This window comes from Xenopus laevis, chromosome 8L (assembly GCF_017654675.1).
Source record: "Xenopus laevis strain J_2021 chromosome 8L, Xenopus_laevis_v10.1, whole genome shotgun sequence".
Lineage (NCBI taxonomy): Eukaryota > Metazoa > Chordata > Amphibia > Anura > Pipidae > Xenopus > Xenopus laevis.
The window spans coordinates 73,699,100-73,712,786 of NC_054385.1; the positions used below are offsets into that span (position 1 = coordinate 73,699,100).

General features: G+C 38.0%; 1 protein-coding gene across 2 annotated transcripts; it reads right to left on the reverse strand.

The window, feature by feature from the left end:
- Positions 1–892: 892 nt before the first annotated feature.
- On the reverse strand, positions 893–12,468 carry angel1.L (angel homolog 1 L homeolog). 2 transcript variants are annotated; one of them, XM_018230349.2, is made up of 11 exons: positions 12,225–12,337; positions 11,285–11,318; positions 7,650–8,039; positions 6,676–6,884; positions 5,835–5,904; positions 5,205–5,641; positions 2,913–3,039; positions 2,193–2,303; positions 2,042–2,111; positions 1,780–1,946; positions 893–1,353 (listed from the first exon to the last, which is right to left on the reverse strand). In XM_018230349.2, the coding sequence occupies exons 3-11, from the start codon at positions 7,999–8,001 to the stop codon at positions 1,193–1,195; spliced, it is 1,704 nt and encodes a 567-aa protein (XP_018085838.1). In that variant the 5' UTR covers positions 8,002–8,039; positions 11,285–11,318; positions 12,225–12,337; the 3' UTR covers positions 893–1,192. The 2 variants fall into 2 exon arrangements, with proteins under 2 accessions (XP_018085838.1, XP_018085837.1); XM_018230348.2 differs by lacking the exon at positions 11,285–11,318 and having other exon boundaries at positions 12,225–12,468.
- Positions 12,469–13,687: the final 1,219 nt, after the last annotated feature.

The window sequence follows — 13,687 nt, forward strand, 5'->3', positions numbered from 1 at the left end:
TGCCCAGCAAACATGGACAGAGTTCAACAGTACTGACCTATATTAGTGTTTATCAGGTTACACAGACTTTACAGAGGCAAGGTCTATTTTTATAAATGTTTTCAATAAATACGTACCACCTCAATTGCATTGCTAGGACAGTGTTACAGAAAAACTATGTTTAAATCATAGGATATGGAAATCAAGGGCAAACAGCAGAATACCTGCTAATCAGTGCTTTATTGTGCATCTTGAAAAAGGGCCCTTGATGCCCGAAACATATTGTGTGGACGCACAATAAAACCACTGATTAGCAGGTATTCTGCTGTTTGCCCTTGATTTCCATATCCTATGATTGAATCAATTCCAGCGGTGGCTTGACGGAACACTAGAGGTAATCAAGGCTTTCCAATAACGCTTGGTTTTCTGTGTTACCCTGAGAGAAAAACTATGTTTATTATATGCACCTTTGAGAAAATTAATAATTTGCATTTAAAAGAAATACATATTTTAAATGAAAAAAGAATGTAAAGCAATCAGGAAGATGAAGCTGTATTTTGCTTTGTCTTTGCTGTTGTGATCTGCTGGGTCACAATCGGTTCCACAGCTTCCAATTTTGTACAGTTTTAGCAATGCTCTTACTGAACAGAACCAGTGAAAATGTAGTCTTCAAAACCATCAATAATCCCAAACCCAAGGGTTTTTAAATGCATCTATCCTAGCAACAGGATCCTAGTACAGAATTCATAATCAAAAATTACCTCACACAAAGGTTATTAAAAGTCTAGTATTAAACAAAATTAATGCATTTTGGTGGAAAGCGACTTATCTATTTATTTAACTTAAGAAAATGTCCTTTGAAAGTTATTTATGCTCAAAAACAAACAATATTCATATAATTACCTTCACAAACTAATTTTTGAATATTTTATTTTTTTTAAAAAAAAGGACCTTCAGAAAACAGTTATAGAAATCAAATTAAACTTTGGTCAACAGGTTGGTATTATTCAGAATATTCATAACAGAAATGCAGTAAAAATTAAACATTTATGTATTTAATATTTTTATAAATAAGTAAACCAAAAAAATGTGACCAAAGATAGTTGAGTACATTCATAAACAGGACCTAAGATGTGACACTGCACAGAGTTCAAGTAATACAACTACTCTTTTACCTGTGTGCAGATTTATAGAATAGACTTACTTTTCTCTTTCATGGGGTAGACAAGTCCAGGCTAAAACGGGCTAATAAACAGAGGTGGTCTGAGCAACAGAACGGATTTGGTAGCCCTTGGGCCACCCAGAGATCATCCTCTGAGAGAAGGCACAAACGTCCTAGTAGCTTTAAATGGCTGTCCTGATTAACCTGGTAACCTAGGGAAGAAAATGACAAGCATTTACATGCATGAAGCTGGGATGCAAGTACAAGCATAATTTTTTTTATGCTTAAAGGTGGCCATAGATGTATCTTTCCTGGAAAATATCTTTCCAAAAAAGATTGTTTGTTTCAACACACACATGTAGAGCTGAATCACACACCATACACAAACTGAATATCGTACGAAAATTAGTTTCCTACGATAATATTGGTGTGTGTATGGTCACCTTAAGTTGCATCTAAATTTGGGCCCCCACTAGGTACTATAGACTTGCAGGACCCCTTCCCCCCAGAAGTTTCTGGTTTGTTATTCTTCATTGTTATACCACTAACAGGACCATGCTTTAAAATTCAGTAACAATGTAATATCTTTCTTTAAAAATGTTCACCTCATAATTGTGAGTGTCTCACACCAAACTTACCATGGCGTGATCTACACTGGTGTGGTGGCTCTGCGGAGTAAAAGATATAATCCACTGTGCTGCCAATTCCCATGGGTAAGGTAGTGACCTCAGCGCGGCCTTTGGTTGGTAGAAAATGGCTGTACACTGATGTTAGGTACAAACTGTGGCTCAGTATGAAGGGGGGCCTGTAAAAAGACACCCTATGCTTTTTAACCCAAACAACACGACTCAGTGCCAACATTACAGTATGTCGCCTACTTTGCTAAGAAGTTGCTAGTACCTCAGAAAGGTGCTGTGGGGCTCAGGGAAGACATTTGGTGGAACAGGATTGCCAGCTTTAGCAAAAGCATCTGTGAGAGAAAGGCCAGGTAAGAGGGGCACAATCTATCCTCTTAATCAACTGTAGAACTTCATCAAGTCAAGCGGCTCACCTGGCTCAATGTCAGTCACACCCTTAATCAGTAAGAGATGAGGTGGTCTTTGTAGGGCACATTCACAGTAGCGCAACTGTAGGAGTTGTTGGCGGGTGTATAGCCGTTTATCTGATAGAGGAAAATTCATTACAATAGAATAGAGTATTGTTCATTATATTAGAAAATGTACCAAATCTATAAAAAATAGATACAATGCTGCTGGAGTCAGACACTTCGGAGCAGATTTATAAAATTATTTGTGGAAGAAAATTGGATGTGCTCAAACTCTTTATCCTCTATTTCAAATGGTGAAGCAACATAAATCCGCTTATTCATACAATCGCTCACCCTATTACTACTATGCGCCAGGAGGATTGTTGGGGTAATAAAGCTACTTTTTAATCACCGCTGGTTTCTGGTCTGTGGATGTGCACGCTACATTGGAAGTATATTGTCTGGCAGCTTTATATAAGGGTCAAAGTGAAAATTCTAATTTTCTAGTTTTTTTTTGTGAAATTCGACTAGGGAATAGTTAAAATTCGATTTTGAGTTTTTAAAAAAAATTTAAATTTAACATTCGAATTTCAAATTCATGAGCGTTTATGGGAGTTTTTACAAACTCCCATGAACTCTAAATTTGACCCTTGATAAATCTGCCCTTTCATTGTGATGAATCAGCATTCATTCAGCAAATATAATGGAATAACGACACTCTTCAGCTTCACACAACTATCTCACCTAGGTTTTTTGGCTTCAGTTGTGTTGCATACTGACAGTTATTAGTGACTCCTAAGTAGTCTGGCCAGAGGAGAGGTGGAAGCATTCTTGGATTACTGAGAGTGCAGTATTTCTCCTGTCCTGAGACCTGCATAAAAAGGCAACATCACAAGATTTACAGATACATGCTTTACCTTCCCTTTCTGGATCCAACAGTGTCACAGTGAGTGGCAAGCTGCTGTGTCAGTGTCAAGTGGTTGCTTCTGTTTACACAAAGGTACGTGATTGCTAAAAATCACTACACAGCTTAATAAGTGCACCATTTTTACACTGTGATACCTGATGATGTGTAGTATATTTAGTTGCAATCTTTTTTACACAACATGATAAACAGGCCCCCTTACTGTGATATCAAATGATGATCTATTCATCTCCATCAAAATATCTGTCCAGTCCATAAAATGGTATCATGTTTCTGCCTCACCCATACCTTACTATCCTCACATCCCATTAGAATTTCCCCTTTGTCTCTAACAACCCCAATCCATTTGCATCTGCCCTTTGCTCTCCACAGCCCAATCTATCACCATCAACTCTCTGCTACTCATACACCCCAGCCTTTAAACTTTATCTCATCTGTACATCCTGAAGCCCTTCAACATTTTCTGAACTACAACTTGCAGCTGTGCCAGATAGGTTGGTTATGAAAAGGACTGGCAGTCAGTCAAATAGGTTACATATTGCAAGTGAAAAGGGCAAAAGTTTAATAAGCAAGTATGACACAGAAAATATAGAACTGTTCTTGTAATATGCTAAAAGGGCTCTATGACAGATTTTATTAAACAAATTATATTCCAAAATACATGCCTGTTTAAAAGGGGACCCATCACCACAAAAAAATTATTCCAAATTCTATTATCATGTTAGTCAAGCAAAATGAACTTGAATTACACTGTATAAATTTGTTTGAATCTTGTTTCCATCAGTCTGGGAACTCATAATTATAGAACGCAGGCAGGAGCCAATTTGTGGACACTGTTATTAGGCAAGCCTTGCATCATCTCAGAATCTTGTTTTTACACCAGAATGGGGGACCTGAATCCATTCCCATGCCCTGGCTACACAATTAAATGGTTAAGAGAACTGGGGGAATGTGTGGAGAGCAGTGACATCTAGGAAGCGCTGAATGGAAAGTGAAAGTAGTTGCCTGTCCTGCCCCTATGCCTAAGGCATAGAGGAGGCAATATTTGATTGACAGCTGAGATTTTTTAATGAGCTTACAACAGCTATGAATGCTTTAATAAAAAAATAAAAAATTGGATTTCATGTTTAATTTGAAAAGGACTTTTATTATACAGCTTTTTATGTCTGGGTGACAAGTCCACTTTAATAACTTTTTGTAAATCCATATTGTCTGCTCTAGGCCAGATGTTATTACTGGTCCTATAATGTTTCCCCCTCTAAGATAAGTGGTGAAAGTTTTCAAGAAAGTCCAGTTGCTTTTGACTTTTTTCTACTAGACACAGTATATCATGACCTGGATGAATGAAAATCTTCATAGGCACCTTATATGACCTTACTTTATAAACAGTTTTGTCATTTTATATAAAACTAATTTTCTGGGGTCCGGTACTAAATCGAACAAAAAACATTTAACCCCTTTGTGGAGCATGAGTCATGAATTGCAGGAATCAATCCATCTAATTTCTCCACATATTTTATGGGTTACAGTGCACCTTCGGGGATTATGATAGGACTGTGTCCATCCCTATAACACCTAGTGATTTTAAGGAAACCATATCAAGGGCTAGCTCCAGCCAAAAGCCATAGTTAGCCCAAAAGTGCTTAGAAATTTCAACCAAGAATGCCCAGGGTTTTATGATTTCTGGGGCAAACATGCTGATATTTATGCCCAGTCAGTTGAGCAATGGAGTGTACAATTGGAATGTAACAACAATAGGGAAAATTTCTGAGACGATTTTTTGTAAAAGCAAAAGGAAAAAGTTTGAGACCAATTCTACTACAAAATCTGAAGTCAAAATCCTCAAAAGCTTTCTAAACTCTGAAGAGTCAACTATTATTAACAGGCAAAAAAGAATCTACTGATAAGAAGTTCCAGTATGCTCCAGTGTTTTACTTTCTCTGGAAAATTAATGATTTTAGTGCATTATTATTATCAAATTTTCATGGCAGGAATTTAGCATTAACTATTTTACTGCAGTTATCTTGCAGTTGATAATTTTGGTTTTGAAGACTACTTTAATGGACCAATACATTTTTCCAACAATAACAACAACAAAAAAGACTACTCACCTTCCATGCTGGCATGTCCTTGTAGTTCAGGTAGCCACTGCGCAGCAGGCAATATAGTGGGGAGTCTGGAGTTGCATTCAAATCTCCACAAAGGATAACAGGGCAGTGAGAGTCATGGGCAGTCAGAGATATCTTATCCACTTCTGCAAGCAAGAGCGCTAGTTGTGCTAATTTGATGTCCCCGCGGCGAGGGTTGTAAAGCAGGTGGGTATTTGCCACACACAGTGGGAGGGGACTGTGCTTTTCAAGTAACGCATCTGGCAAGAGAGGCTTTAAAAGAAGAACCAGACCTACATTGTCACGGTTCAGCACATCAATACCAGGCTGGAAAAACTCGACATGACTTTCACTAAGTAGCAGAAAACGCTGAGTCTTGTAACATGTACAGCAGCCATCAGTTTTTCGACCAGTTCGACGTTTAAAGTGACAACTATACCCTGAAGAAATAAAAAAAAATGCTCTGCTCATTACTCTCACTATCATCTTAACCCCTGTGTTATGTGTTAGCTGGATTTGAAAGTGCAACCATTTCTTAAATGCACATCCTTTTTCAAACAGGTAAACACTGGAGTTTTAAGTTACGTTATATCACCAAATGCTGTTTTATAGGAATTAAGGAATAGGAATTACCTATTGCAGACAGGCTTGGCTCCACGTGTTCTCTATAATGATCTTGTTGTACTTCTTGAAGACAAATAATCTAGAGAAGAAGAAAAATGTTATATAAATGGGTATGCAAATGTAATTTTTTTTATACAGTTCATTATGTCAACATATTTCTTTGCCCACAGTGAAAGACCAATCATGGGAGTGAGAACTATTGCTGACTGCTGGCTCTCAACGTCATCCCTGTTCACAAAGTAAAGTAGTTTTGTCAAAAAACATTTTGGAAATTACATGTAAATTTATAATATTATTTGCAAATCATTTAAACCAGGGGTCCCCAACAGCCGGAATATGTTTTCAGATTTTATGCACAGTTTGTTGGTTTATTTTTAAAGGAATCTGTGTAGAAGCATTATAGACATATTACTTCTGTTGTTTTTATCCCTGAGGAATGAAGGCTGTGGCAGCCCAATTATTTTAGTATAAGTCATACTGTGTGGATAGAGAAGACATAACTTAAATTATTAGTAAAAAGATCCACAGATGACACAGATACAGGGAAAATGCTGAGCAGTATGGCAGAAACCATAAGGAGGGAAACGAAGTGGAACAAATTGACCAGCATACCTGATAAATTACATCAGTTAAGTTGCCTATATCAACCAATCAGAAATATGTTTTGAAACGTTAAATAAACTATAGAAAAAGAAAAGTCAGATCATAACGGGGCAGCTAAACACAAATACAGACTACTTAGGTATAACGAACAATACGGACATAACTGGAATGCTTAGGGTGGACCCTAATCTTCATTTAAACAATGTTAGGTATTTTACAATAGTAAACACATTGGTGCATTACATACATCAGCCTCCCAGTGCTGGAGTTCTTGCAGAATGTTTAGCCATCGGTAATCCCAGTGAAGTATGGATGGGTCACAGTGTTGGTAAAGTTCTGGGTTTTGATCTGCCAGATCCTGGGAGAGGATGTTATAAGAAATGACACTGAAATCAAACTGTTTGTCCCAGTCGGTCTCAGTCTCACACAGGTCTTCCCAGTCTCTCCACAGAAACTCTATGAGCAAGCAGGCAAATTAAAGACTGGTAGAAATGCACAAAATAGCATACTGTACATAAACAGTGAATTTGTATGAACTGTAACTGGAGTTAATCATGCAGTGTATAGAACATTTATGAACACAATCTAAACTGTGCATTGAGCATATAATGTGGCATAATGCAATGACAATCAGTGCTACCTTTAAAAAGGAAGAATTTTTAGAACACTGCTACCTAGTAGTGAAACTTTCCTTTAAATACCTTTCATGAAGGAATGCATGGCATCTCTAAGGGGCAGATTTATCAAGGGTCAAATTTAGAATTCATGGGAGTTTGTAAAATCTCCCATAAACTCAAAATTCTGAAAAAAATTGACCAATCGAAATTTATCAAACAAATTAAAATTTTTCAAACTCGATCGACCCGCAAACTCGTATCGAATTTGAATCAAATTCGATTTGCGTTTTTTCTTTGAAAAAAACGAGGTTTTCAGGAATGCTGCAAACAACTTAAAATTGATCCAAGGACGTCCCCATAGGCTAAAACAGCAATTCGGTAGGTTGAAGGTGGCAAATAGTCGAATTTGAATTCTTACAGGGCCAGTACATGATAAATTTCAAAAATCAAAATCAATTTTTTTTAAAAACCTGGAATTTAATTTTAACTATTCTCTTGTCGAATTCCACTAAAAAAAACTCTTCGAACCTTGATAAATCTGTCCCTAAATGTCTATATCTCTCCTATCCATCTAACAGTAGGCTATTCTATAGTAAACACTTACCACAGTACATTGCTGGTTGTGGCAGGGTCTGTTCCAAATCCCGGAGATGCCAACTGCTCTCTTCAGAAGGTTTGTCTTTATGTTCTATCACAGCAGGATCATCCTGCCTTGAGAAACCATGCATGCCTGACACAGGCAAGGTTTCAAGTGTTACCCCGCTATCAGACTTTGTGGTATGCTCCTCCTGGCATTCACATAAAAACTCACTCTGCACGCTCTTTGTTAAAATTCCTGTGCCATCTTTAACTGTAGTTTTGTCACCGCATTCCATGTCTAAATTTGTATGTGATGCTTTATCTGTGTTCAGTTCCAAATAAGTGTCAGTTTGCTGTCCTTCCATCATGGTGCTCATGTCTTCAGAGTTCAGGAAAAAAAACTTAGTTGTATGGCCTGTATGAGGAAGAAGCAGTTTTGCATAACATTACAAGTTCATTACATTACAGCTTTATTATTTCCTAATTTAATTTCATACTCTTGTTCAACACTCATTCCCACTTAAAGTAAAGACTGACAATACACAGGCCAATTCATACTATCCAGGACGTGTTATCTGTTGTAGGGGGATCTTGACAAACTCGCGATCTGTACAGCTAAGTGGCAAATACTGAATGTTGATATATGCAGGGTTATATGATGAAATGAGACTTAAGTTAAGCAAATCCTTGATGGAGAAAAACCTGCTTGCCTATAGCAGGCAACGCAATTCAGCATCAGAAAGCTATTGTCCTGTATTAAAAGGGGTATAGAGTTATGGGAGAAGAGGTTCACTCTTGTCATTTACAAAGCATTGGTAAGGCCCCTACAATATGCAGTGCAGTGTCCAGTACTTAAAGAGATACTGACACCATCATAATATTGGCTTTGCATGCTACTTATCATTTTTCTATAAAGTATTGGCCTAATGCTTTTCCATTACCTGTCTGACTCCCTGTGTTCCTCTATGAGGGGGCTGCCATATTTGTGCAGCAGGAGTCTGTTACTATTAGAAACTTTAGCTGACAGATTTAAAAAACATTCAGGTTTAGAAACTTTAACTAGAATTGCTTACAAAAACAGACCTCTCAGAAAAGAAACGATCAACATGACCTATAGGTAACTTTTAATGTACATACATATTTTAAAAAGTAGTTTTTCAGTGTCAGTATCACTTTAAATGTTTTATTAATGAAAAGTGAAAATGTCCAAAGATGACACCTAAATTGAAATGGGTATGGAAGGTCAAGCTGGCCAAGTTTACAGTGGAGAATTGTGCTTAAGGAGAGATATGATTACTTTGCGTAAATATACAATGGGAAAATACAATAAATGCCCCCAAGGCAAATTGGAGAGGCATCCACCACTCTCAGGATCAACTACAATTTGTCAGGTTAACTATGATAGAGAGGTTAAACTTTATGGGTGTGTCTTTTTTCAAACTCATCTGCTATGTTAAAGTGATGTACCGCATCACACACCAAAAAGCACCCCTACATTTTCTGCATGGCACCAAAAGGCAAGCTAAATCTCTGTAAAATGCTATATGATATTATACAGTCATATGAAAACGTTTGGGAACCCCTCTTAATTCTTTGGAGTTTTGTTTATCATTGGCTGTGCTTTCGAAGTAGCAACTTCTTTTTAATATAGAACATGCCTTATGGAAACAGTAGTATTTCACCAGTGAATTAAAGTTTATTGGATTAACAGAAAATATGCAATATGCATCATAACCATTTTTGACCATACAAAATCTCTCCAGTTCAGTTAAATTTGATGGCTGCCGAGCATGGACAGCCTGCTTCAAATCATCCCATAGATTTTCGATGGAATTCAAGTCGGGGGACTGTGATGGCCAGTCCAGAATATTGTACTTCTCCCTCTGCATAAATGCCTTTGTAGATTTCCAAGTGTGTTTAGGGTCATTGTCTTGTTGGAATATCCAACCCCTGCGTAACTTTAACTTTGTGACTGATGCTTAAACATAATCCTGAAAAATTTGTTGTTATTGGGTTGAATTCATCCGACCCTCGACTTTAACAAGGGCCCCAGTCCCTGAACTAGCCACACAGCCCCACAGCATGATGGAACCTCCACCAAATTTGACAGTAGGTAGCAGGTGTTTTGATTGGAATGCGGTGTTCTTTTTCCGCCATGCAAAGCACTTTTTGTGATGACCAGATAACTATATTTTTGTCTCATCAGTCCAAAGCACTTTGTTTGAAAATGACCGTGTCTTGTCTAAATGAGCTTTTGCATACAACAAGCGACTCTGTTTGTGGTGTGTACAGATGTTCTTTGTGCAAAATTGCGTTGAATTGTAGAACAATGTTACACCATCTGCAGCAAGATGTTCTTGCAGGTCTTTGGAGGTCATCTTTGGGTTGTCTGTAACCATTCTCTGCATATGCTGCTCCTGTATTTTTCTTGGCCTGCCAGACCTGGGTCTTACAGAAACTGTGCCTGTGGCCTTCCATTTCCTGATTACATTCCTTACAGTTGAAACTAACAGTTTAAACCTCTGAGATAGCTTTGTGTAGCCCCTAAACCATGATACAGAACAATCTTTGTTTTCAGATCTTTTGAGAGTTGCTTTGAGGATCCCATGCTGTCACTCTTCAGAGGAGAGTCAAACAGAAGCACAACTTGCAATTGGCCACCTTAAATACATTTTTTTATCATGATTGGACACACCTGCCTATGAAGTTCAAGGCTACAGAAGCTAATCCAACCAATTTGGTGTTGCCAGTTATCAGTATTGAGCAGTTACATGCATTCAAATTAGCAAACTTACAAGGGTACCCAAATTTTTGCACAGCCAGTTTTTCACATTTGATTTAATTTCATACAACTGAATACTGTGTCACTAAAATTCTTTGTTCAGAAAACACCCCAGTACTCAGATGTTCCTGGGGAATGAAAGACATACTACTGTTATCTTTTTTGTTGAAAGTGGAGTAACTCATTATGCAGGCTGAGAGGGGTTCCCAAAAGTTTTCATATGACTGTATTAAATGCTACAAATTAATATTATATTAAAATGTCAAAATATATAGAACCCGGTGGAAATGCTATGTCTATCTAGTACAGAGTGTAGGTATTAGAAACCAGTGCAGAGATCATAGTTTATATGCAATATATTTTAAAGGAGACATACAGGATAAATGAAAAAAAACCCTTTGTAGGCAATTGTGAGTAATATATGGTGTTGCTTTTACATAGTGCTAAAAAAATAATATTATGTTTAAAAATAGCCCCTTTATTAGAGCTCCCTATAGATGTTCACTGGTTTCAAATGAGGGGTGGTCCTGCCAGAAGCACAGTAGGAGGGGACAGCCAATCACAGCCCTGCAGTCACACAAGCACAGATAGGCTTCAGTTCCCTATCAAGTCCTGCTAGCTGCTGATTGGTTCCTGTACAGTGCAGTGAGCTGAGTGCCGCCGGCTCCCCTGCACAGTCTGGGAATTTATGGAGCAGGAAGTGAAAGAGAAGGGAGCGATTCTTAGGGTTTTTGCAGAAATATTCAATAAATCAGCCTGAAACACAACTTTCTTAAGCACAATTCTTTTATATCTAAATGAGTATAATGCACTGGTACATTCTTATTTTTTAAACAAAATGTCTCCTTTCAGAATTGTTGCAAAAAACATATACTTACACACTATTGCAAGGTATAACAAAACAAAGGCAGACTAGGAAAAAGAAAACAAATATTATTAGAAGACTTATTGATGACATGTAGTATGGAAGTTGTCTAAAATGGTCACTTTAACACAATTATTCAGGGCACAATCTCTTTCATTCTATATTACTAATGTTAGTACGATATATGTATTATTAATAATAATAAAGTAAAGAATGCATTTTAATGCGGTAAAGTGGTTGTTCCTCTAAATTAATTTTAGTATGATGTAGACATTGATGTTCTAAGACAATTTGCAATTGGTCTAACATTTTTTTATGGTTTTCAGCTATTTAGCATTTTGTTCAGCAGCTCCCCAGTATGATATTCCAGCGGCTATCTAGTTGCTAGGGTCTTGTTTACCATAGCAAACAGGAAGTGGTTTGAACAAGAAACCAGAATACAAATAAGAGAGGACATGCATAGAAAGATGAGTTATAAAAAGCAACAATAGCGATAAAATTGTAGCCTCACAGAGCAATCCTTTTTGGCTTCTGGGGTCAGTGACCCTCATTTGAAATCTGGAAATAGTCAGAAGGCAAATACTATAAAAAAAAAAAATAATAAAAACCAATTGCAAACTTGCTAGAAATAAGCCATTCTAGAAAACACTTAAAGCCAGCTTATAGGTAAAGCACCCCTTTAACAGTTAGGGTACCTCTACTTGTCATGCTATTATCTTATACTACACGACAGCCAGGACCTTTAGAAGTCAGCTTATCAATTCTCTAGGGACACTCAGGGTGGCACTTGACGAGTTTAATAGATGCTGTGAGTGATAAACATGATACGTGCAGTAAGTGCATTATTGCTCATATGATAGTGACAATTGGCAGGCGTACAAGAGGCGCATTACATAGAAAAACAGACACGCATTACAACAACGCCCAGTTTAGACCGCAGCCCAAATACACACCGCTTAGCAGCCAGCAGGCCTCAGCTAGTGGAGAGACAAATTGCCCTTTCTCCACTCCGTTGACGCTACAATCAAAACTTCCGCTCTGAAAGTGTATTTCCGGTAGGAGACTCCTACGGAAATTCTGACAGGCTGTAACTATCAGTGTGTTACGTATACTAGCCATAAAGAGCTTTATCTTATGCCAGAAAAAGTACAGGATGTGCTTACTTTGTGTACTTTATTGTGTTTGGCTTCTAAGAAATCGTTTCTTGCACTTGTAATAAAAACACCTGCACGCCACCTGTAGCAAGTTAGTATTTGTGTATAAGCCTGCCTTGAGGTTTTTAGGGACCTGCCACTGGCACGTGCTACACAAAAATAGCACTTGGGGGAAACTATCACTGGTATTACCACTAACGCAGCAATAGTTGAAAATGCTAGGGTGCAAGTCTGGTGTAGCACATTTTCAGATTTGGCATGAGAATATACTAGTGAATTATAAGCCTTCCAAATGTATGGACTTTTATACCAGCTATGATTGAGGAGGAGGGTTTTTTAGACTGCATACCTGAGTTGCCATTAACATAGTAATACACTGGAACTATCCAGAATGCAACCCATGCACTGGGCCTAAGGCTGGGTCAGATTCTTTGGGGTAAATTTACTAAAGGGAGAAGTGACTAACATTAGCTACTAAATTTCGCCAGCATGACATCATTTCGTTACTCCGCCAATTTACTAACGGGCACAGGCGTAACTTCGCTAGCAAAGGAGGTAGACTCTAGCGGTAATTCGCTCCCTTACGCCTAGCGAAGTTGCGTTCTGGCGAAGGGATGTAACTTATGCAAATTCACTAAAATGCAGATTTTACTGAACGTTACCTCTTGCGCCAGACTTGCCTTCGCCACCTCAGATCAGGGGAAGTGCAATAGAGTAGATAGGAGTTCCTCAAAAAATAGTTGAAAATGCTGGCGACTTCATTTTTCAGGGTGATATAGGCTGCAAAAGATTGTAAAATTTTATCTAAGGTACCCACCTTCCCCCCTACATTTCCTAACATATGGCACATAAACTATACACTGGTCTCATGTGTAGGGCAATTTAACAACTCTATTTTATTTTATTAAGGTTTCCTGGGCTTGTGTAGTGTAATGTATTTGCTGCAACATATACGCCCATTCAACTTTAACTTCCCACTGTATGCAAATTAGGCAACGCTAGCACAACTTCGCTTCGCTTGCCGCAGTAACAATAGTGCAACTTCGCCAGCGTTCGGCGCCCTGGACGCAACTTCGGATTTTAGTGAATTAGCGTTGTCCTGACGAATCTACACCTGGCGAAGTGTAATGTGAGTGAAGCCATCGCTGGCACATTTACGGAGGTTAATGAATTTGCCCCTTTGTTTTCTGACTAGAAAGAGAATCCGTAACATCTAAATATATTTTACACCTGGGCATTTATCAAATGACATTTTTCATAAT

Excerpts from the sequence above, each read along its gene's own strand:
- angel1.L (XM_018230348.2), bottom strand. The coding sequence starts at position 12,390 with ATGGCTAGTATACGTAACACACTGATAGTTACAGCCTGTCAGAATTTC. Across the intron at positions 5,642-5,834 it reads GCCAAGCCTGTCTGCAATAG|GGTATAGTTGTCACTTTAAA; the intron begins GTAATTCCTATT and ends TTATTTCTTCAG. Across the intron at positions 1,354-1,779 it reads CCAGTGTAGATCACGCCATG|GTTACCAGGTTAATCAGGAC; the intron begins GTAAGTTTGGTG and ends TTTCTTCCCTAG.